The sequence below is a fragment of the Archocentrus centrarchus genome, unplaced genomic scaffold (assembly GCF_007364275.1).
Source record: "Archocentrus centrarchus isolate MPI-CPG fArcCen1 unplaced genomic scaffold, fArcCen1 scaffold_32_ctg1, whole genome shotgun sequence".
In the NCBI taxonomy this organism is placed as follows: Eukaryota; Metazoa; Chordata; class Actinopteri; order Cichliformes; family Cichlidae; genus Archocentrus; species Archocentrus centrarchus.
The window spans coordinates 3544375-3570539 of NW_022060260.1; the positions used below are offsets into that span (position 1 = coordinate 3544375).

At 41.8% G+C, this 26165-nt stretch overlaps 2 protein-coding genes across 2 annotated transcripts in view; both read left to right on the top strand.

Annotated features, from left to right (window-relative positions):
* adamts17 (ADAM metallopeptidase with thrombospondin type 1 motif, 17) overlaps positions 1-2542 on the top strand; it is a 182014-nt gene extending 179472 nt beyond the window's left edge. The window contains exon 23 of the mRNA XM_030724178.1: positions 985-2542. Within this exon, the coding sequence (XP_030580038.1) occupies positions 985-1136 (152 nt within the window). The 3' untranslated portion in view covers positions 1137-2542. The remainder of the gene's footprint in view (positions 1-984) is intronic.
* A 17890-nt stretch (positions 2543-20432) lies between these two features.
* Positions 20433-26165, top strand: part of minar1 (membrane integral NOTCH2 associated receptor 1) — a 38322-nt gene continuing 32589 nt past the window's right edge. Inside the window, exons 1-3 of the mRNA XM_030724079.1 lie at positions 20433-20508; positions 21141-22041; positions 23507-24982. Of these exons, the coding sequence (XP_030579939.1) occupies positions 20477-20508; positions 21141-22041; positions 23507-24982 (2409 nt within the window). The 5' untranslated portion in view covers positions 20433-20476. The remainder of the gene's footprint in view (positions 20509-21140; positions 22042-23506; positions 24983-26165) is intronic.

Sequence of the window (26165 nt, forward strand, 5' to 3'; positions counted from 1 at the left end):
GAAGACTTGACACAGGAGGGTTAACAGATGCACGGAAATCAGAATAACATACAAATAACTAAAACCAAAGACAATAGAAAACAGCAAACTGAGAAACTAAACTGTAAGAAACTAAGAAACACAACCTGAGAAGTACAACAAAAACAGAACTACACAAAAGGGAACTTAACACACTGGCCCACCGGCCCAGGACCATGACACCCTGGTAACAGAGAACAACCAAACTTAGCCAAAAATGAGAACTGCTCTTCTAAAAAAGAGCCACGGGGTGGCTGTGGCTCAGGAGGTAGAGCAGGTCACCTACCAATCAGAAGGTTGGCGGTTTGATTCCTGGCTGCTCCAGGCTGCATGCCAAAGCATCCTTGGGCAAGATACTGAACTCCAAGTTGCTCTCTGATGCAAGCGTTGGAGTGTGAATATGTGTGAATGTTAGACAGTAAAAGCACTCAACTTAGACTCACATGGAAGTGCTTGCATAAATAGGTAAATGCAATCATGTCGTATGAGCACTTTGAGTGCTCAGTTAGAGTAGAAAAGCACTATATAAAAACTAGTCCATTTAAACAACCTCACACTCGTACAACAGCAATACTCCCAAGTATTATTCCCAGCAATACTTGTGTTTGCAACAGAACGGGTGAACAGACATGCAGAGATTTCCAAAATTATTAGTAAGATAAGTGGTCATATTAGGTAGCTATAAGCAAAATATCTAGGATATTATTAATTACAAGCAAAACTAGCATAGTGGAAAATTAAAAGACATGATTAGAAAAAAATTACATGGTAAGAACTTCATAAGTGAAAATTTACGCAAAAATGAAATGATCCCACTTAGTTTGTCACACAGTGGTAACAAGCTACAATTGCTGGCAAGGTATTACTAATGAAGTACACTTTTATTTAATATTTAAGGCTTGCAGTATGTTACCTAAGAATACTGACTTGCTGCTTCTCTCCTCTACCTCACTTCCACCCCAACAGCTGCTCTGACCTACAAGTGCATGGGGGACCAGTGGACAGTTTATTGTCGTGTAATCCGAGAGAAGGACCTCTGTCAGGACATGAGGTGGTACCAGCGCTGCTGTGAAACCTGCCGGCTCTTTTATGCCAAGAAAATACTGCACAAGAGCTAATAACCAAATTCACATACTTTCCTCCTTTGTTGTTAATGCTGATAAATCTTCAGTTAATGGGTTTTTTGGAATTTAAAACAGAAAATGGTAAGTACACACAAAGGTACATGTGAAACAAGCACATTAAGCTTCTGGTTTGAAAATGTCCAATTTTTCATTGGCTATACACAAAACAAAGAACAGTCTTTACTGTACACAATTGACAAATATGTACTTGATTCTGAGATACCTTTTCTGGCAGGGCAATTAAATAACATGTGATTAAGAGTTAGCCAGGGCTTTCCCCTCTCCTCCCTGTTTGTCTTGCCTTTTTTTTTTTATTGTTTACTCTGTTGTACTGTATCCTAGCACATTTTTTGAAATTTTAAATCATTGGTCAATTTTTTATGTGTAAGTAAAATTATGTAAGTGTTAATAAATTACTGTAATATGTACATATGATCAGGAGCCATTGTAAAATACTGTAGAATTCCAGTGAAACAATTCAGCTTATGATAGGAGACCCACTGATCCACAGCTCTTCCTCAGCGCTGTGGGTAGCTAATGTAGCAGATAATGATGAAAAGATAAATTCCGAGGCTCTGGTTGTTTTGTTTGTGTTTTGGTGTGGTCCAGATGATGGAATTAAGAAAATCTTATTGCCAATATTACATTAGTCACCATAATAAGTAGGCGTGCAGTAGGTCTGTCACTTTGGCTTGTGTGACGTGCACATCCATCTGAGCAGAGAGTCATACTGTATGGGCAGTAATAACTGACACCTTTCACACGTATTATTTAAAAGGTGTTTGGCTGACTTACATTTTGGTTTGAAGTGCATAAATATAACTATGAACATGAAGCTGTTTGGTAGCAGTACTGCTTGTTAGAGGCCTTTAGAGATGAGTTATTAGCTTGGTAGAATCAAGATCCCAGATCACCTTTCATATAGTCTGTATATACCACATTTAGTGTGAATATACTTCAGTAGGACCAAGAACTGGAGCTGTTTGCAAACTTACAAAAACACCATCACAATGACTTGTGCACTTTAGCATTTTAGTTACAGTAGTAACATTAATGATACTGACCATTTATCCACTGACTGGTGCCATCGTGTTTCACAGTAGATTGCTGTTGATTTAAGGCAAATGCTTAATTTTCTAGTTTGATACATATTCTATATTTTTTGAATTTTTAACTTTTTAAATTTATTATTATTATTATTATTGGCATTTGGTTAGGTACAGATTGAAGTACACTATTTCATATTAAGCACCAGTTAGCAGGCAAGGAAAATGACACTATAGTATATTAATATACACTATATTGCCAAAAGTATTCACTCACCCATTCAAATCATTGAATTCAGCTACTCCAGTCACTTCCATGGCCACAGGTGTATAAACCAAGCACCTACAAATGTCGCTCTCAGGAGCTCAGTGAATTCCATTGTGGTACCGTGATAGGATGATACCTGTGCAACAAGTCCAGTCGTGAAATTTCCTCACTGCTAAATGTTCCACAGTCAGCTGTTAGTGCAACTCAGCCACGAAGTAGTAGGTCACGTAAAATCAAGAGACTATTGATGCAGACCTTCAAATTTCATGTGGTGAGCAGTTTAGCTCAAGAACAGTGCATATTGAGCTTCATGGAGTGGGTTTCCATAGCCGAGCAGCTACATTCTACCATAACATCCCCAAGTGTAATGCAAAATGTTGGATGCAGTGTTGTAAAGCTGTCACTGGACTCTAGAGCAGTGGAGATGTGTTCTCCACTGCTCATCCATCAGACTCCATCTGGTAGCCTGATGGAGGAGTCTAGGTTTGGCAGTTGCCAGGAGAACGGTACTTGTCTCACTACATTGTGCCAAGTGTAAAGTTTGGTGGAGGGGGGATTATGGTGTGGGGGTGTTTTTCAAGAGTTGGACTCAGCTCCTTAGTTTTAGTGAAAAGAACTCTCAATGCTTCAGACATTTTGGACAATTTCATGTTCCCAACTTTGAGGGACCAGTTTGGGGATGGCCCCTTCCTGTTCCGACATGACAAACAAGATCCATAAAGACATGGATGAGTGAGTTTGGTCAGCCTGCACAAAGTCCTGACTTCAACACAACAGAACACCTTTGGGATTAATTAGAGTGGAGACTGTGAGCCAGGCTTCTCTCCAACATCAGTGTCTGACCTCACAAATGTGCTTCTGGAAGAATGGTCAAAAATTCCCATAAACACTCCTAAACCTGTGGAAAGCCTTCCCAGAAGAGTTGGAGCTATTATAGCTGCGAAGAGTTGGCCAACATCATATTAAACCCTGTGGATTGAGAATGGGATGTCACTCAAATTCATATGTGTGTGAAGACAGATGAGTGAATACTTTTGGCAATATAGTGTATAGCACAACATGAGAGCACCAAACACGAATCAAGTGAAGGCACATGCAATACAAATTTTCTTACTGCTTTAACATGTTCTCGAGTTCAGCACTGCGGGTGGCTGTGGCTCAGGGGGGTAGAGCAGGCCATCTACTAATTGGAAGGTTGGTGGTTCAATCCCTGGCTGCTCCAGTCTGCACTGAACCCCAAGTTGCTCTCTGATGCAACTGTCGGCGTTTGAACGTTAGATAGAAAGCTCTTAGCTGTAGAAGGAAGTGCTGGTGTGAATGGGTAAATGCAAGTGTGCTGTATAAAGCGCTTTGAATGCTCAGCTAGAGTATGGAAGCACTTTATATAAGAACTAGTCCATTTAATTTAATTTAATTTTATTTTATATCAGGTAGCAGTTGTAAATGGCACAGTTCAGTTAGTCCATTACTTATATAACAACTTAGTTCTAGTCTTGTCTTGACCTCCAGTCATTTAATGTCTCAACAAGTAATTAGTGCTTGTTAACTGAGCCAGCTGATCCTCATTATGATAGTAAGATTTTACAACTCTATCAGTTAACTACCTGTAGTGATCAACAGCAGTAATATATTTACTGCACCAACAGCATGTAATTTGACCTTATGTTAAGCTTCTGTGCAGTTGTGTATACAACCAAACACAAGTCAGAACCAGCATTTGTTGCCTGTCCAAGACTCTCTAATGTTGCCTCTTCCTGCTCTGTTGCCTGGTATTATCTAGATAACATATCCAGTTATAGTTTTCTAAAGTGGCCAATTGAATACTTAATAAAATGCTCTGAGTGTTCTGTAAGATTAGAAGGTGCTGTATAAATGACAGTTCATTTCCATAATATATTCATGGAATGCACATGAGTATGTGTATGTTTAAGTTTTGGTGTGTATATCAACACAACATTTTCCATTGGGTTGAATGGTGCTATCTTATGACCTGTTTCACTTTTGTGGAATCCAGATTATAGTCAGTTATGACTATTATAGTCTGTTATGATTATTTAATAACATTGCCTTGACAACTCAGATTTTTTTTTGTAGTATAAATATGCTTCATTATTCTTGTACTATTCTTTCTTAGTTGCACATACACCATGTTTGGTAGATAAACTGCCAATGCATATATTTTATGGTGCTGATTGGGAACTGGGTATTTGTTATACAGGAATTTAACCATTTGTACAATTTTCTGAGTAGCACACTATATTTGTTTTGTCATCCACTTTGTGGCCAATATTTATCTGACCATTCCAAATGATTGAAGTCAATGCTATATATTACTTTTTTAATTTAATAAAATAAAATGATACTTGCTGTGAAGTATATGTAAGTACTAAAAATATTTTATATTGTGTTTACCTAAGTATCTAAAAATTTTCTTCACTTTTCAAGAAAATTGATTTATTAAAAGATGCAGGTGAAAATTCTGAAAAAGCCTAGAAAGTGGTCTTTTTTTGTTTTGACAATTAAATGTAAATCTTGAAGTTTAACATTTCTTCCTCATTTTTGAATACACTAATAAACTGTCTTACACCCACTATGAATGATTTTTACTTGTGCAGTAAGTGGTTATTTGGATGGGTGGGTGACACACCCATCCAAACATGGTTAAATTAAGATGAGTAAATTTTATCCAGGTGTCAGTCATGTTGTCTTTTTTGCCTTTTTTTTTTCCTTTGGTGAAGGGGACCCCTTCTCAGATGATAAAAGATAGGTGTGGTCGTTCAAGCAGCTGCATCCAAGCATAATGTCACCAAGCACAATACAAATGGTCGGATGCAGAGGTGTAAACCACACCACTATTGGGCTCTAGAAGAGTGGGGACGTGTGCTCTGGAGTGATGAATCATGCTTTTCTGTCTGGCAATCCAGTGGATGAGTCTGGGTTTTGAAGTTGCCAGGAGAACAGTACCTGTCTGACTGCATGTGCCAAGTGTGAAGTTTGGTGGAGGGGGGGATCATGGTGTGCGGGTGTTTTTTTAGGAGATGGGCTTTATCCCTCAGTGAAAGGAACTCTTAATGCTTCAGCATACCAAGACATTTTGGACAATTTCATGCTCCCAACTTTGTGGGAACAGTTTGGGGATCGCCCCATTGTGTTCCACCATGACTGCGCAGCAGTACACAAAGAAAGATCCATAAAAACATGGATGAGCCGGTTTGGTGTGGAGGAACTTGACTGACATGCACAGAGTCCTGACCTCAACCCAACAGAACACCTTTGGGATGAATTAGAGCGGAGACTGTGAGCCAGGCCTTCTCTCCAACATCAGTGTCTGAGCTCACACGCTGGAAGAATGGTCACATTCCTAAATCTTGTGGAAAACATTCCCAGAAGAGTTGTAGCTGTTATAGCTACCAAAGGTGATCCGACATCATATTAAACCCTGTGGATTAAGAGTGGCACGAGGTTCAAATTCATATGTGTGTAAAGGCACACAAGGGAATACTGTTGGCAATATAGTGTATGTTTACACCAACAATAACATCTTGCTCCTTTCCCACTGTGGTGGAGCTTGTCAGTAGGTCAGTATTGGTTTTAGTTAAACGTACAGTATGTAAGATGTATAGAGTTGTTTAAAACATTTAAAAATAAACAAATGATTTAAATAGGTAAGAAGTCAGAGACATCTCTTTTATTGTGTTACAGAGATATCTATTGAAGTCAGTTAGCTCCCACACATAATGCCACTTTGGACCTCAAACAGGATAGTCCAGCAGGTCCAGGCTTAAAAGTCTTAAAATCTGAAAATTATTTAGAATTTTGAACTCCTGGTTCTTCCATTTTCCCGTGACGGGCAAGCATGTGCTGTTGCCCATAATTTCTGATCCTGAGCCTATTTACTAATGTTTTTCTTCAGTCATTGTTTTACTGAAACATTAGCAAGTTGATTGGCTGAAGCTCCTGCAATCTTCTTCTTTCAGCTGGTCCCTTTAGGGGTTACCACAGTGGATCATCAGCTTCTATCTCCCCGTATCCCTAGCATCCTCACACCACCTCACCTCATCCTGTCACATCAAGCTTCTGTATGTCCTCCTTCACTACAATCAAGAATCTTCTCTGTGGTCTCCCTCTTTTTCTCCTGTCTGGCAGTTCCATGTTCAACTTCCTTTGTCTAGTATATCCACTATCCCTCCTCTGTAAATCTCCAGACCACTCAACCTGAGTTGTCCGTTTGATATACTCATTTCTAATCCTGCCCATCCTGGTTACTCTCAATGAAAATCTTACCATCTTCAACTTTACCTCCTCCAGCTCCATCTTCTGTCTTTTTGTCGGTGCCACTGTCTCTAAACCATGCATCATAGCAGGTCTCACTTGTAAACTTTCCCTTTCAGTCTTGCTGCTATCCTTCTGTCACAAATCACCCCTGACATCTGTCTCCACCTGTTCCACCCTGCCAGCAGTCTTCTTCACCTCGCTTGTGTTTCTGAATAATAATAATAATAATAATAATAATAATAATAATAATAATCCAGTGGATCTGCCCGGCATTATTATACATGCCACATGTAATGATTAGAGGACAGTCTGTTAATCGTGCAATGCAGTGCAAAGTTTCAAATTTTCTGCATTTGTTGTGCTTCTCTACTTATTTATCAAGGTTTATCCTTTGATTTGTGACAGTCTTATGTGTACGATATGAAATGGGCTTCAGTATCTCAGTTTTTAACAGACAGCAATGACAGTATCCACTGGACCATCTTCTAAACACTGTATCTTTGAATTAGGGCAACAAATAAGCACAGCGAGTAACTATAATGGGTTATTACTCATGCCATTCTTTCATACTATCCTCACAATCCAAAAGACCTGCCTTCTGCTTGTTCAGCATCACATGACAACATATGACATATGACCAACAAATATTGCTTTGAAAAATTATCTTCCCTGTCAATCATCTGTTTTCTGTTGTAACACAAGTGGGGTTTTTTCAGACCCATGATATTTGTTTAGTTATACTGTGTAGTTACACAACATGTAGTGAAATTTGATGTTTTATTGGAAATTAGAACTAAAACAAGGAGGGAATCTTTAAGCTTAAAAATATGGAGGCTGCATAACTGCTGAGGTTACCTGGAGGACAAAAACACAGATGTTGTTTCAGTAGTGTACAAGAAACAAATACAGTGAGCCGGCTGGTAACAGGCCTGTCTCAGTATCATGAGTTGGTGACTATGTGTGCATTTGTGTGTGTCTGTGTGTGTGTGCACACACGCATGCTTAACAAAGGGAGAGAGTGGACGGCAGACTGCTGTGATAGCTCGAGAGAGATTAATGAATATTTTATTTGTTTTTCCCTTTTGCAAAAATTGGCATGCTGTGTTCCCTTTCAGAGCTGCTTCAGCTGTGGAGGACAATTAATCATTTCACCCACACAGCACAAGAAAAAAAAAATCATTCAGCACTATCACAGGATGAGCTGACTCCCCAGATGGCACCTTGTAAAATGTGTGTAGTTCCAGCAATTTGTGTGTGTCAACATGTGACTCTGTGTGACTAAATATATAAATAAAAATAAAAACAGATTACTGAGTTCTTAATTCTTCATCCCAAAAAAGATTTTACATTTTCTTATACATACACACATGGGTATGTCAACCTCTACCTTCTAATGATCACTTTTTACATATTAAACCCAGCTGGACTGTAGTGATGCAGCCATTTTTTATATATTTATTTTCCATCGTGTAGTCATTTTAAAAAATGCACCAAAGGAATAACATTTGAGGTTAGGTTAACTGGTGATTCTGAATTGCCCATAGGTCCGAAGGTGAGTGTGAATGGTTGTCTGTCTCTCTGCGTTAGCCCTGCGACAGGCTGGCGACCTGTACAGGTGTACCCTGCCTCTCGCCCTCTGACAGCTGGGATAGGCTCCAGCCTGAACAGGATAAGCAGAAGAGCATGGATGGATGGTATTGCTAGACAGGAAGTACAATCAAACAAGGTGCAAGGATTACAATTTAAGTAGCCTACTGTCAGCCAAAGTGGTTTATACAACATGTTCGAAACATTCATAATAAATTACAGCATATTTTTATCTCAGTGTTCTAAAAAAGAAAACAAATTCTTGTTTTCATCTGAGCATGTAAGAAGGATGCATTTGTTCCTGTGTATCGAATGGGAGAGATTGAAGGGTAAAAGTGTGTGAGACAGCTGAGATTTTTAGCCCCCACCTTTTAAATCTTAAAGATTTTAATCTAAAGAAATGTCTTTCAAGACAACATTTATTACAGAATGAAATAACACAATGATGTTAGAACCTCTTTCCCACTAATGTAAGTATTGCAATATTTATACACACTCATCTACCGAATCTCCCATTCCACCACATCCTAAAGGTGCAATATTGGACTGAGAGCTGGTCATTGTGGAGGCCATTTGAGTTGAACTCATTCAATAAATCAGTCTGAGATAATTTGACCTTAGGTCAAGACATAAAGGTCATAAAGGTAAAGACATGGTCAGCAACAATACTCAGGTAGGCTGTAGTATCTAAACAATGCTCAGTTGGTACTAAGGGGCCAAGGTATGCCAAGAAAATATCCTCTGCACCGTTCCACCACCATCAGCTGGTACACCACAGGATGAATCTGTGCTTTCATGTTGTTTATCCCAGTTTCTGATCCTACCATCTGAATGTTGCAGCAGAAATATTTTTACAATCTTTTATTCTCCAGTTCTGTCATTTGTAGCCTCAGTTTCCTGTTCTTAGCTGGAAGGAAATATTCAGCCCATCTGGCACCAATAACCATGTCATATTCAAATAGTAATAATGATAATAATAAAGTTTATTTGTGTAGCATTTGTCAAAGTCAGCACTGCAAAGTGCTACCCAGAAACACAGAATAATAAATAAACTAGGAGTAAATTATATAAAACGTAATATATCAGTTAAGATCAGCCACACAAGCCTCAAGTGCAATTCACTTTTCTTGTCCATTCTGATGCTTGGTTTGAGCTTCAGCAGGTCGTCTTGACCATGTCTATGTGCCTAAAAGCATCGAGATACACTATATTGTAGAAAGTATTCACTCAACCATCCAAATCATTAAATCAGCTGTTCCAATCATGTCCATGGCCACAGATGTAAAGCAAAAAACTAAGTACCTCGGCATGCAGACTGCTTCTACAAACATTAGTGTAAGAATGGGTCGCTCTCAGGAGCTCAGTGAATTCCAGTGTGGTACTGTGATAGGATGATACCTGTGGAACAAGTCCAGTCATAAAATTTCTTCACTATTAAATATTTGAGTCAATTCTAAGTGGTTTTATAACAAAGTGGAAGTGATTGGGAACTACAGCAATTCAGCCACAAAGTGGTAGGCCATGGAAAATCACAGAGCAAGGGTCAGTGGATGCTGAGGCGCATAGTGCATAGTGGTTGCTAACTTTCTCTAGAGTCAATTGCTACAGACCTCAAAACATCATGTGGCCTTCAGATAAGCTCAAAAACAGTGTGTCGAGAGCTTCATGGAATCGGTTTCCATGGCCAAGCAGCTGCATCCAAGCTTTACATCACTCTTAATGCTTCAGCATACCAAGACATTTTGGACAATTTCATACTCCCAACTTAGTAGGAACAGTCGAGGATGGCCCCATTGTGTTCCAGCATGACTGTGCAGCAGTGCACAAAGAAAGGTCCATAAAAACATGGATGAGGGAGTTGTGTGGAATAACTTGACTGATCTGTAGAGACCTGAACCCAACAGAACACCTTTGGGATGACTTAGAGCAGAGATTGTAAGCCAGGCCTTCTCCTCCAACATCATGTCAGACCTCACAAATGAGCTTCTGGAAGAATGGTCAAAATTTGCCATAAAACACACTCCTAATCCTTGTGGAAAGCCTTCCCAAAAGAGTTGAAGCTGTTACAGTTGCAAAGGGTGGGCCAACATCATTTTAAACCCTATGGATCAAGAATGGATGTCACTCAAATTCATATGCATGTGAAGGCAGCATATTGACATATTGACATATAGTATAGCTCACAACCACAAATTAAAAACAAATGCTCCCTGCAATGCCTTCTCAAACAGAGCAGCACCCAAGCTTGTTAAAACCTGTGAAACATGTCTGTGCTGACCATTGCAGCACTGCAGGCTGCCTTAGGTAAGTGAAACAGGTTTGAATAAGATCCAGCAGTGAGTTGCTTGCTTCTCCTAACAGCTCCTACTCTCAGCCTTTAGCGTTGGTTTGTCCCAAAGGTGGTTTGGTTTGATTTCTGTCTTGGGCAAGTTCTTGTAAGCAAAATTTGAATGCATATCATTTAGGCAATCTGGGTCTCTCCCACTACCACTCATGCCTGCAACACATGGTTTTAGCCTGTTAGGTCAGTATTGTCTCCGTGTCCTGGAAACCATGCACTGGGAATTCTTACAGAGAAGATTAAAAAGAAGATGGCGGCACGCAAGGACGTAGCGGCTCACAGCTCTCCCTTTTGGTGCTTTTGTCCTTTTAGTATTTTTTTTGTCTGTTCGTATACTTTGGGGTGGCTGTAGCTCAGTAGATAGAGCAGGTCACCTACTGATCGGAAGGTCAGCGGTTTGATTCCTGGCTACTCCAGGCTACATGCCAATGTATCCTTGGGCAAGATACAAGTTGCTCTCTGATGCAACCGTCGGAGTGTGAATGTTAGATAATTAAAGTGCTTAGTTAATATTGGAAGTGCTTGTGTGAATGGGTAAATGTAAAATGTGTTGTATAAGTGCTTTGAGTGCTCAGACTGAGTAGAAAAGTGCTATATTAGAACTAGTCCATTTACTTTCATCTCTGCAAACATCTGTTACACATGCCAAAAGCTTGTGGACATTGGCTGCCAGCATAAGGTATCTGTTTTTAGTGAATTTCATTACTCTCACAACATCCCAGACAACATAACGAGACCACCAGGCTCTCAGTGGATTGTTGTCGGGTCTGGAAGACCTCGCAGATGGCGGAGGGAGCGGAAACAGAAGCAGGATTTTCAACCTCTCCCTGGCCCAAGCAGTCCCATTCCATCCCAGTGCCAAAGAAGTCCTGAAGGTATATATATATATATATATATATATATATATATATATATATATATATATATATATATATATATGGACTCAGAATTGCGTATTTCTTTCATGTTTTTACAATTTGTCACGGAAACTGGAGTGACCTTCTATTCTATTCTACATTATTTCAACCCATGAGTAAAACTTAGGACCAAAACCAGATTTCTCAAGGGCTGTGAACAGATAAGAATATTCTATTCTATTAAAAACTTTGTAGGCATCTAAAGAAATCACCATCTCTGACTCTGTACTATCCTCAGCAGTATAAATCACACTGAACAGACAACGCAAGTACTGGAGAGTCTCCCAGCAACAAACTCTCTCTGGTCAGGGTGTATTATCTTCTTTATAACAGCCATCAATACTTTAGCCAATATCTTGAAATCACAGCCAAGCAAACTTACCCAGCAGTATGATTCACATTCAAGTGGACCCTTATTTTCTTAGGATGCTTATGTTTCAAAAGTATATAAGTTAGAATAATTCAAATTGGATTTAAATTGGGCATTAATCCCTTTCTGATTCAAAATTTTTCCCCACATTATCCCCAATCTCCACTATCATACCCAAAGCTGCTGATTGTTTCAATTGGTGGCTAGGGAGTTGAGCTGTTTGTTTGCCATTCTCATAGAGCTCCTGTCCCGATCTGAAATATAAATCTTCATCGCGCTGACTCATCAAAACATCATATTCAAGATGGCGCCGGTGAGGTCAGCAGCCGTCGTACCTGCTCCTACACTTTGTTTGTATATATTAGGTTTAGCTCTAATTTTGGACTTTATAATTCCGCCTGCTCTGTGTCATATCACGTATGACAGACAGACTCTTTTTAATATCAGAATACAGCACTCTGGCTGTATTCTGACACCTTTTTCTCCCGACCCGACTTGGCCTCAGGACATTCTGCGTTTCCAGTGGGCCAGCTCAAACAAAGGACGGACCAGGTCACAGACAAGGCCCCGAGGGAAAAGAGCCGGCGTAAGAGAGAGGCTGAGGCGCAGAGCGCACCAAACGCCACTGCCGAGCATCCTGTTGGCTAATGTCCAGTCACTGGATAACAAGCTGGACGAACTCAGGGCCAGGATACAGTTTCAGAAGGACATAAGGGACTGCAATATCATCTGTCTCACGGAGACATGGCTGACCCCCCTCATACCGGACCACGCCGTACAGCCGTCGGAGTTCTTCAGTGTTCATCGCACGGACAGAACGAGTGAGTCTGGAAAATCAAGAGGAGGAGGTGTGTGCCTAATGATTAATAACAACTGGTGTGACAGTAGGAATGTTGTCCTTCTGAAACAATCATGTTCACCTAACCTGGAGCTCCTAACCCTGAAATGCCGTCCCCACTACCTGCCCCGCGAGTTTACGTCGGTCATCTTCAGCGCCGTCTATATTCCACCTCAGGCGGACACAAACACTGCACTATCCGAGCTACATGAGGCGATTTCCACCTATCAGGCTAACCAGCGTGATGCGGCTCTCATCGTAGCCGGGGACTTTAACAGTGCAAACTTGAAAAAGGTGATACCGGAATTGATTCAACACATCGACTGCCCCACCAGAGGAGAGAGGACCCTAGACCACTGCTACTCTCCATTCAAAGAGGGCTACAAAGCAAAGCCTCTTCCGCCTTTTGGGAAGTCTGACCACACCGCTGTCCTTCTCATGCCGAAATACAAACAATGGCTCAGGCAGGAACCCCCTGCTGTGAGAGAAGTGACACGGTGGTCTGATCAAACAGAGGCCGCTCTGCAGGGTGCGTTGGATTCAACCGACTGGGACATGTTTCGCAGCAGCGCGGGCGGAGATATCGAGGAGTTTACGGAAACTGTTGTGGGATTTATTGGGAAAGTTGTTGAAGACACTTCACTTAGGAGGACCATCAGGACTTTTCCCAACCAGAAGCCGTGGGTGGATAAATCTGTCCGCGACGCCCTGAGGTCCCGCACCGTTGCCTACAACTCCGGCCTCGCCTCTGGGAACATGGAGGACTACAAGGTTGCATCATACAACGTCCGCAGAGCGGTGAAAGAGGCTAAACATCGCTACGGCCGCAGACTGGAACAGCAACTACAACAGTCTGACCCCAGGGGACTGTGGCAGGGACTACGCACCATCACGGACTACAAAGCACCACACACACACCCGGTGAGTGCCGACGCTTCTCTGGCTGATGAACTCAACATCTTCTTTGCGCGCTTTGAGTCGGGAAGCCGACAGCCCGCTGCGCTCCCGGCCGGAGGGGCGGAGACACTCACTGTGACGGAGCGCGACGTGAGGAGGGCGTTTAGACGTGTAAACACCAGGAAAGCGGCTGGACCAGACGGTATTAGCGGACGTGTCCTTAAGACCTGCGCTGACCAGCTGGCACCTGTGTTTACACTGATATTCAACCTCTCACTGAAACTGTGTGTGATTCCCACCTGCTTTAAAAAGTCCATCATAGTCCCTGTCCCAAAGAAACCACACCCCAGCAGCCCCAATGACTTCAGGCCCATAGCACTCACCTCTGTGGTGATGAAGTGTTTTGAGAGACTCATCAAGACATTCATCACCTCCTCACTGCCCACCACCCTCGACCCACTACAGTTCACATACCGGCCAGACAGATCCACAGATGACGCCATATCCTTCCTCCTCCACAAGACCCTTTCACACATAGACACTGGTAAGGGGAACTATGTGAGAGTGCTGTTTGTAGATTACAGCTCAGCATTCAACACCATAGTTCCCTCCAGGCTGGTCTCTAAGCTGCTGGACCTGGGCCTGGGCCCATCCCTGTGCAGGTGGGTTCACAGCTTCCTGACCAGCAGACCACAGGTGGTACGAGTGGGTCACCTCACCTCATCCTCCCTCACCCTCAACACTGGATCCCCCCAAGGCTGTGTGCTCAGCCCTCTGCTGTACTCACTGTACACCCATGACTGCGAGGCCACGTCAGAGTCCAACGTCATCATCAAGTTTGCTGACGACACTGCTGTTGTGGGACTAATCTCTCACAATGAGGAGACAGCCTACAGGAGAGAGGTCTCCCGCCTGGAGAACTGGTGCCAGGAGAACCACCTCCTGCTCAACGTCAGCAAAAAGAAGGAACTGATCGTGGACTTCAGCAGGAAGCAGCAGAGGGACTACCATCCACTTGTCATCAGTGGTGCTGAGGTGGAAAGAGTGGACACTTTCAAATACCTGGGAGTGACCATCTCACAGGACCTGTCCTGGACTCATCACATAAACATCACTGTGAAGAAGGCCAGACAGCGTCTCTACCTCCTCAGGCGGCTGAGAGACTTCAAGCTCCCACTCAAGGTGCTCAGGAACTTTTACACCTGCACCATTGAGAGCATCATGCGTGGGAGCATCACCACCTGGATGGGAAACTGCACCAAGCAGGACTTCATGGCTCTAAAAAGGGTGGTTCGTTCAGCTGAACGGACCATCAGAACCACCCTCCCCAACCTGCAGGACATTTACACCAAGCAGTGCAGGCTGAGGGCCATGAAGATCCTAAAACAGCCCAGCCACCCCGGACACTCTCTCTTCTCCCTGCTCCCATCAGGCCGGCGTTACCGCTGCCTGAGGGCTAAGACTGAAAGGTTGAAGAAGAGTTTACCCACAAGCCATCCGTCTGCTCAACTCTGAGCCCTAACTGGACCATTATTGCACAATGTAAATATTATAATTTATAATCTATAATTCCACGTAAAAGTGTGTATAGTATATAGAGTATAGTGTATAGTGTGAATTACTTTTTTTTTTTTTTTTTTTTTTTTATTCTTCTTATTTATATGTGTGTGTATATATGGTTGCAGGTACAAAATACATTTCACTGTGCATTGTACTGTGTATAACTGTGCATGTGACAAATAAACACTATCTTATCTTATCTTATTCAGATTGAAGCAAAATCTTTCTTCTGTGCAACTCCTCAAAGGCAGACACATAATGCACCTGGTCAATCTCCTTTATTGCTTCCAATATTACTTTAGTGCATTCCCTCATTATTTTCCTTCCACTTGCATTATATAAGACAATTTGCACCCGTATATTGGATTTTAGAGATTCCCATAAAATACCGTCACTTACATCATGGCTGTCATTAAGCTCCAGGAAAAAGTCTATTTGAGAATTTATAAATTCTGTCCTCTGCTAATAATTTGGTATTAAGATGCAATGTTCGCTGAGGTGATGCATTTTCAGAGAAGTGAAGCTTCAGTAGAACTGGGATATATTTGGATATTACTATGCCCGAATATTCTGTATCTGTCACCACAGAGGTCAGTTTATTATCTGATAAAAAATAGTCAATCCCGGTATATGTCAGGTATGGTGGGGAATAAAATGAGTATTTTCTGGAAGTTTGTGTATATATATATATATATATATATATATATATACACACACACACACACACATACATATATAGTGCTGTCTCCCCCATAGTTATTGTCAGAGCATCTGTTCTCCCTCCCACTGTGTTCCCTAGTGTGCTCTTGCTGTTTCCGAGTTATGTAACTTTGTTTATGGATTTGTTGGACTATTTTCCCACCAATAAAGGTGTGTTTTCTGTTTAATCCATCTGTCTCCCCATATCTGCATCTGGGTCATCGGGGCGGCTGTAGTTCAGGAGGTGGAGGTGGTCACCTACTAATCGGAAGGTGGGCGCATCGATCCCTGGCTGCTCCAGTCTGCATACCAAAATATCCTTGGGCAAGATACTAAACCTCAAGTTGCTCACCATCAAAGTTTCATTCCTAGTGAAAATCTTAACATCTTCAAAACTGCCACCTCCGCCACTGTCTCCAAACAATAAATCATAGTAGGTGTCACTGCCATCTTGTAAACCTTCCCTTCCACTCTTGTTATTTCTCTGTCACATACTGTATCATTCCTGACCCTCACTGATACCCACTCTCTTCTTCACCTCTCTTGTCCACTGTCCATTGCTGATGTAAAAGAAAATTTGATTCATCAAACCAGGCAGAGAGCGGGGAAGAGAGGACCCAAATGGACAGGGTAAGCAACAATCAAGCCTTTTATTGAGGCTGACACAAAATATGAATATAAGGATACAGGGAAGACTATAACAACTGAAAACTTAAACTGGGAACACACTAGGGTGAGTAAACACTGGAGCTAGGGATCATGGGAACAGAGACATAAACAGGCTACTGTGAGCTGACTCAAACTCCCCTCCTCAGCAAACAGTTCTGTAAGAGATGGAAATGTTCATCAGGGAGATCAGTTCAACGCAGATCAGAAGAAGACAGGAGGGGGGGGGGGGTAGATTCAAACTGAAGACCTTCTTGACGTGAGGTAACAGTACTAACCACACCACTGTGCTGCCCTTGTTCTTAGATCTATCAAATTTAAACCCACCCCTATGTACTTGGAAAGCCCAGGAAATTCACTGCATGAAGGTAATGTTTTGCATGACTTGACTGAATATGCTAAATTTATTGATTCTGGAGGGGGTCAGGTGAGAAATTTTCTCAGATATTACTGATCAACAAGCAGTCTGTGGTCCCCCTATGAACAAGCATCTTTGGAGGGGAGAAAGTCCTTTTAACAGGAAGAGGGTGTGCTCCTTCATGGGAAGGTCTGTGCCACGATGCTGGAGAGGAGAGTCCGTCTGTTAGGTGACCCTCAAATTCAGGGGGAACAATGTGGTTTTTGTCCTCGTCATGGGAAGCTGGACCAGCTCTTTAGACTCAAGGATATTCAAAGGTATGTGGCAGTTTGCCCAACTGGTCTACATGTGGTTTGTGGAGTATGGGTTATCTGTCCTGTTGTTACAAGCAGTTTGCTCCCTGCACAACCGCAGTAAGAGCTTGGGCCGCATTGCTTGCAATAAATCTGACTTGCTCTCAGTGGGTGTTGGATTTCATCAGGGCTGCCATTTGTCACCAATTCTGTCCCTAATTTTTATGAATAGAACTTCTAGGCAGGAATGAGAATGAGCACCTTCAAGTCTGAGGCCATGGTCCTCGGCCAGAAGAGGGTAGCAGGAGATTGACGGACAGATTGGGATTGTGCCTTCAGTGATGCAGATGCTGAATGAGTCCATTATGGTGAAGAGAGCTGATTATAAAAGCAAAGCAGATGACTTACTGGTCAAAGGTCACTAAACAAACAAACTTCAAATTTCAAACAGCCAGTCACAGAGTCAGCCCTCCTGATTGGTTTATTCAGTCTGTTGTGTCACCAGCTCTGATGTTGCTCCCTTTGTCATGGTCCCGTGGTCTTCCTGTGCAGATCTCCATGTTCCCCCTCTTTCTCTCTCTTCCCTTGTTGCTCTCTGTATTGCTCCTCTGTCTGTGTGAATGTGTGTGTGGTGTATGAACTGGTACCTAACCCTGTGTTTCAGTGGCAGGCCTGACAGTGTTGACCTCTCAGTCTGTGTTCACAGAGGTAATGAGCTTGTGTGTTGGCAGTCTGGTGATTTTCCTGATGACTACTTAAGGTGTTGGTGAATCTTCAGTCTTTGCTGGGTTGTTGCCCTGTGAGGCTTCCTCTGAGTAATGTTTGCATTGAACCCTGTTGTAAATACTCGCCTTGTTTCCCCCCAAGCGCTGAGATCTGAGAGACTGTCTTAAGAGACTTTGTTTGGAGAGAGAAACCTGCTGGAGAGATATCCTTGGCAGACCACAGCAAAGTTGTTTCTGTTCCTTGAATGATTAAATACAAACTTAAATCTAGATAGCTGTAAATTACTTTTCCTTTTTTTTCCCTCTCTCTTGGAGTGAGCCAGTGTATTAATAGCTGCATATTGTACTGGTTTACACCTTCACATAACAAGTGAAAGACCCCTGGCTCAGTCTCAGAAGGAGACACAGGGTTTGCGTTAGGAAGAGCATCCACCCTAAACAATCTGCCAAATCAACCATGCAGAGCTGCCTGCTGTGGAAACCCCTTCTGAATAAGGAAGCAGCCAAAAGTAGCTTCCCCGACTATATAATGATATACTATAGAGTTAGTGTGTTGGTCTGATCACTGTAATCACATTACATTTGTATGTAATGCAGTAACCAAATTATTGATCAAAACTGTGTCACTCACATTAAAATTCTGCAGTTGTGTGCATTATGGGTAGACAGATGTTGATGAGTCACGCAAAGATGATGTATTGCATTTTTAAGAAAGAAACAATGCTCTGTTTTTGAGTAACTGGCCCAACTACATCTGCATAATATACAGTCATACATAACCTTTTGATTAAACATGGCTACATTGTTACAACAGGGCAGAAGTCATCTATATCCAGGCATAACTTTTACAGCTGTACAGCTGTTGTCTATTACAGTTGAAATTTGTCTTCACTGCTATCCCTGAGATGTAATGTAGCATTAGTACACAAAATTCACGAAAAATTAGAGCTCAAAAAGTTTTTTTTTTATTAAAAGTGGAATATTAATGTTGTTTAGTTTCAAAATGCTGTACAAGTGAATGTTTTGTGCCATCGAAGATCTATTATGTATAATGTAAGATTAAAAAAAAAAATACAAAGACATGTTGTTGACTTTGAACTTTTTTTTTTTTTAACAAAAGATGATTATTATTTTTATGATGACCGTGATGGTTACAGACATCAATGTAGATGATTTACTTTTACAATTAATATATTTTGTCATCTTTTTACTCTTTAGATCAAAAAACAACAAACATTTTATCAAAATTAAAATAAAAGATTAGATGTGTTTGTTTGTTTGTTTGTTTATTATTGTTTTTTTTCCTTGTAATTTGTGTCGGCCAGCAGTCAGAGATGTTAGATGTAGCATCGTGTGGATTACTAGTGTGTGACAAAGGGCAGAAGAGATAACTGATATTTCTAATGTCCACCGGTAAGTGTAGTTACGTCATTCTGAGTAGAAACAAAGAACCGCATCGATCACACAGCATTACCTAGGCTGTGAACGGAAATAAAACTCGCTGTCTTCAAAATAAAAGCCCAAACCTTTTCAACTTGCATTTCTTCACATACTAAAGCCTCGACACATGTATTTAAAATTTTTAAATGGATGGATGGATGGTTAAATATTATTTTAAGGCTGGGTTATGCATCTCTCTGTTAGATGCCAGCTGCTATACTTTAAGTAATAAATTACCTTAAATAAACAGACAGTAGATTCGCCATACTCAGGTTATTACACTAAAAAGTGTGAAAAAACACTGAAATATAAATGAAAACCATCTAGACTTTATGTACTTGCAAAACTAATCACAAAAAATATATCTTTGTTGGTTTGATCAAATTTCACAACACAACCAATCTCAGGAAGCTGTTGTACAAAACAAACTAGCCAAATAACGAACAAAAATCAAGGGTGACAGTAATAAAAACTGAAATAAACCTGAACTTTCTTAAAGAATAAAATGTAAATTGAAATGAACAAAACCACTCTGGGAACGAACTGAAGTTAAATTGAATTGCAAACAAAAGAAGTACAAAAATGACAACAAACAAACGAAATAGCCAAACTACTGACAGAGCTCTGAGTTCTGTTTGTATTTCCTTGAATATTTCTGCTGCTAAACATATGCTCCATTTAATTTCAGTGGTGACCTAATAACAAAAAAAGTGATATTCTCTACTATAGTTGATATATATTGTATTATTTCTGCTGCTACACTTGAAATAGCATTGCGTCGCTGTATAACCTTCTTGTTATTTAAATAAAATAATGAATAAATTCAAAACCAAAAATTCAAAACAATCAGGTTAAATCATAGTCATTTTAAATCCTTTTTTATTTCAAGCTTTTCCTCTGAAAGCGGAAACAGTGCTGTTCGTGTCCAGATTGTGTACTTTGACAGTACTCAGTCTTGAGCACAGCAAGCAGTTTAAATTCCCAGCCAGGTCCCTCACGGTAGAATCACAGCTGTGTGCGGCAGGAGTCCAGCAGGGAAGAAAAACGTAGGTCAATGGAGATCGTCCAGCCTTCTAGGGAGTATGGGTCTGTGTTTAACATTTAAACCGGCTGGGACACTAAATGTTATGGTGTTGGCAGTTACCCGTGGGCATGCATGCGAGGTTGCGCTCGGCGTTTGGTTTGGTTTGGTTTGCTCCTCTGGAGGCTGGCGGATAATGTTATGGGCTGAAGGCGTTTTTGGATGCTGCAGGCTGCGCGCTGCGGATTCACATCCAGATGATCCTTAATTCTTCAGAGTTTATTTGAACGTTTTTTGCCTCTCTCACATGAGAGACATGCTGTGTCACACCCGCACCGAGCTGATCAGACGATTCTCCGCTCTGCTGACAGCGAGTCAGTGTAAGTGATTTTGTACAAATACAACTAAAATCAACGTGAGATGTTCACGCCGCGCTATTGGAGGTTCTGCCGCCACCGTTAGTATCGGAATGAATGTGGTCAATTGGCCTGAAAGGAATTGTGTTAAGATTTTTTTTTCTTTTGTAATTGTCCGTTATTCTCCTCGTTATGATTGTGTGTAATTAAACCAGCAAAGTGTCATTCTGGGTTTGTCTTTGCTGTGACTTACTCTCCACAATTTGTTGGAAGCCTTTATATATCTTATTTCATGCAAACCAAATTAGCACAGAATGAACATTTGATTGTGTTGTTTCCAGGTGTCAAGCTTCTCCTGAGGAAGAACCTATTCTCTGTTCCTGCCACCCAGCAGCCATGGACCCCCGCCCAGAATACTCTCTGTTCCTGGTTCGGATCCTGGAGGAGTTAGACACCAAGCGTAATACCATGTCCTACCAGGACCTGTGCAAGTCTCTGTGTGCTCGCTTTGACCTGGTGCACTTGGCCAAGCTCCGCAGCCTGCTCTTCTACACAGCCTGCCTGGACCCCGCCTTCCCAGCCACCCTCTTCAAGGACAAGATGCGCTGCTCCACAGAGGACCTGCAGTCCAAGAAGCTCATGGTGGCAGCGGACATTGTCACCATGTTCAATTTGATACAAATGAATGGAGGAATAGCCAAAGATAAGCTCCCCATAGCTCACGGGGCCATGTTTCACAAGAACCAGTCAGTGGAGCTGTGCAGGTCTGACACCGATGCCCTGAAGTATCAGGACTGTGACAGGGGGATCGGTTATGAGCATGTGGATCACCCCAGGGAAGGGCACCATCACCACCGTCATCACCACCACTCTCAGCAGCACCCTGTGGCTCAGAATGCCCCTCCCTGTGCTAAATCCTCTGACTGCAATAGTCGGCAGCACTTTATTCCCTCCTCAGACCCAAACTTCCTCCTGGGTGTGAGCAAAGACAAGAAATGTAGAGCAGTCTCTATGGACAAACTGCATCATCTGCCTCAGTACTCTAGTGGCAGTCCACCATCACCACCACCTTGTGAAATGCAGAGCACCTACTTTCCAATGGACATAGACAGCGAGTCCACCACTGACCAGGAGTCCCTGCAGAACATTGGACATTCAGAGCCCTTCTCTGTTCACACTTGTGTCCAGAAGAGGAACATTTTTAAGGAGGATTTTCACAACTTTGTGGCATTTTCACCAAAGGTTTGTGTTTTTAAGGTGCTGTTGAAAGACAATATAGGGAGAGAAAGAGATGTCTCAGGCAGACTGACAGGTGGCATGGTATTATACACCATTTAGTTAAATGTAGTAATCAAACTGGAACTTTGCACTTCATCTCAAATGGCCTACAGAGGATTAAAAAAAACTATCACCATACTAAATTTTGATATATTTATTATTATAGTTGAAAGGTTTAATGTGATGTCATAGGGCATTTTGTTCGCATGTCTTCTGAAATATAACGATAAAAGAAACAGGCAAAACATCGACTTAATTCCAGGACTCTCAAAGTGTGCTCCACAGGCCAGTGGCTGCCCTTGATGACATTTTGTGCTGCCCACATGTGTAATAATGAAAAAAATATAGTATTGCACTTTTTTATTCATTCGCAGTTCACATCATACTATGATGTGGCACCACAGGACAAAACCACATAAGTATTTTTCCTCAATTTTGAATCTCCTGTTTTAGCCAAAATAGTGGACAAAACATTCCTGACACCAATAAATACAACTGGGGTCAAGAATTGTAACACCCACCTATAAATTATAAACCAGCACACAAATGACAAGTGCTGACCTAAGCCACCATTCTCTGAACACATTATAAACAACATGTAACAGTGGTGAGTGAGTGCATTTTCCCTTAGTGGCCCTTAATCTCAGGGTGGCTCCTTGAACTGACACTTTTACAACCCCTGATTTAATGAGAAGAAGCAGCATAACCATCTAAAAATCACATTTTAATGTTGTACCTTGTCCACACTAACTTACACACTAACACTAACAACCTTTTGTAAATATACAAAGTTAAATGAACTATTTTAGGCAGGCTAATCTATGATATGTTTTAAGTAGAATGTAGAAAAGTAGAATTGTGTATTATATGCTTCATTACATCTCGTCACCCCATCACACAACACAGACTATCAACACAAGAGTAGTAACATGTTTAACATTGTACAATTTCTCACAAGTTATTATCTTAATAAGTTATATAACTTAATAAGTTATATCTCATAATACATATTCTAATCTTTAGTTTTTATCCTCACATAAAAATAACCTGTTATAAGTCAAAAGAACATTACAGTGCCTAAATTATACACTGTTCCTATTTTCTATTGGTCCCTCTAACATACATGAAATGTTTTAGTATTATTTTTTTCTGACACCATTATTAATATCTGCTTTGATTTAGTGAGAATGGAAGCCAAACAGTATTATCTTAATAAGCTCCTATCCCTAATTAAAATTAACTAAAAATGAACTAAAATTCAATATCAATATCATGTCAATAACACATAAAACATTCAGTATCATAAAAAATGTGTAATTGGTCTATTTTATATATACTTTTGTACAATTGATTGAGATTCTGTTGTTAGTATTCTCCTATTCTCCTGTTTTTAAGCCCGACTCTCTTTTTGTCTTGGGTATTGTTGTAGGTCATCACCCATGAGTACAAACAGGGCAGTAAGGCTGTTGAAGGTTACCACAAAAGGGAATTACATAAGCCTGCTACCTTCTTCAACCATAGCTTCGAACTGCCCTACAGTAACCCATACTTTGAACCAACTCTTAACTCCCCACTCCAGGACAGACGGAGGGTGAAGCACGAGAGCCTGGATGACTTACAGGCATCAACTTATTTCGGTCCAACCACAGTTTCTGAGGGTGTTCGCAGCAAGAAGCACATTAACAAAGCAGGGAAGCAGGGAGTATGGCCAGTGAAGAGCCTCAGTTTAAACACAGAAGAGGGCCCTCCTGACTTTGAAAGGACTTTTCTAAACAGCAGACCACTCAAAGAAAACCATCATTGTGACATCAGCATTATCAACACTGACAGTGAGCAGCATTTTCATAGCCCAAAGGAAAAGGTAGCAGCTTCACCTGGCTTTGCAAAGAAAAGTAATGGAATAAAAACCAAGGATATAGCCCTGATGGCAAGTGGAGCTGGAGGTCTGGACAAAGGAGAGGTAGCCAAAAGGTTTAGGGATAAAAATATGAAGAGTGCATCTTTTCAGGAAGGGGACAGTTCTAGTGTTGGAACTCAAACAGAGCAGGCGGAGCAGAAGAAGTTAAAGGAATACCAATCTAAGTACAGTGACAGAGAAAGACCTAGCTTTAAACACTCAGATGAGGACTGCGAGATTATTAGCGATGACATAAGTGATATTTTTCGTTTTCTGGATGACATGAGTGTTTGTGACTCTCTGGGTGTTGTTCAGTCATCATGCTACAATAGTAATGGGTCGCTCTCTCACGTAACACTGAAGTCAGAAGGCGACAGCTCCCCTGAACGCAACACAGTCAAACTAGCCAAGTCCAAGCTAGACCGCCTGTTCCATTCACTGGAAAACACTGATGATGAGCTCAAAACGAGTGTGTGTAAGCTGGTGATGAGAATTGGTGAGATTGAGAAGAAGTTGGAGTCTTTGTCAGGGGTTCGCAGTGAGATAGCCCAGGTACTTTCCAAGCTGAACAAACTGGATGAGAAGATCCAGGAGCCTGAGGCCAATGGGAGAAAAGGGGAGACAGCATCAACATCCAGGTCCAGTGCCACCCCGACCAAGCCCCACCCCTGCCCGCATCCACATTCCAACAATACTCTCTCACCTCATGTTTTCCAGTGCAACACCACTGGTCACAATGTGAAAACTGACAATGGCTATGCAGGAGAGTGGTGCTGCTCAGGTGGGAGTAATAGCCTCAGGATTAAGGCGCTGAAGAAAAGCGTGTTCATAAGAAGGTCTTCCTGCTCACTCAATGAGGAGAACAGCACCACTGAATCAAAGGTTGCCAGCATCACCAACTCTCTGCGGGATTGGAGGACTATGTCCTACTCCTGTCACCCTGGAGATGAGGGCAAGGACCGGGACAGAGACAGGGACAGCAAGGACAGACATCGGAAGGCCAAAGAGGTACAGTGTTTGTGTGTGTGTGTATATATATATATACACACACACACACGCACACACACACATACATATATATATATATATATATATATATATAGTGCCAGTCAAAACTTTGAACACATTTACTCATTCATATAGGAATGTTTATAAATATAACTGTTGATGTACGTCTTCTTAACCTTAAACACAAATTTCTCTTCGCATCTGTCATCCTTGCGAAAGTAAGGTCTTGATTATGGATTATGGATGATGCTGAAGTGGAGTTGTTATCAGGACCAGTCATACTTTAATCAGTCTTTGCTGTGTTTTGGTTACCTTCTCAAGCTAATGTTGCATTTTACTGTACATGGGGGGTAAAAGCGAGTTACATGATGATTGGTATTCAGAAAACTGAATTATGTATAGGGTGGAGGCCTTGGCAGATTGATCTCCATCTATCAAGACTGGAACATGGAATGCCACCTCTCTGGTGGGGATAGAGCCTGAGCTAATGAGATTGAGATTGAGAGATACCGGCTATATATAGTCAGGTTCACCTCAATGAACGACTTGGGCTTTGGAATCAGTCTCCTGTAGAGGGGCTGGACTTTGTTCTAATCTGGAGTTGCCCTCAGTGAGAGATGGCGGTCTGGGGTAGGTAATCTTGTATTCCCTTGGCTTGCCTGTACGCTGGAGTTTTCACCAGTGGACTAGAGGGTTGTTTCCATGCACATTTGGGCCAGAGAACAGGTCCTGCCTGGCATTTGTTTTAAGTACCCAGCCTTCTTGGAGTCACTTGGTGGGGTGCTCGAATATACTCCATCTGGTGACTCAGCCGACCTACTGAAAGACTTCAATGCTCACTTGGCAACAACAGTGAGGCATGAGGGGTGTGACAGGGAGGAACAACCTGCCTGATCGGAACATAAGTGGTGCTCTATAATTGGGCTTCTGTGCAAATCACTCCGAGGGAGCCTGAGAATATTGAGACAGAATGGATTTTGTTTCAGATCCCATTGTTGAGGCCGCGGCAAGAAGCTGCGGCTGCAAGGTGGTTGGTGCCTGTCATGGTGTTAATCCTTGAACCAGATGGTGGACGCCAGAGGTGTTAGCATGTGGGACTTTGGAGGAAGCTGATAGTTACCGGCAGGCCAAGCGGAGCGCTTGGGCGGTGCCTAAAGCAAAAACTCAGGTGTGGGCGGGGCTG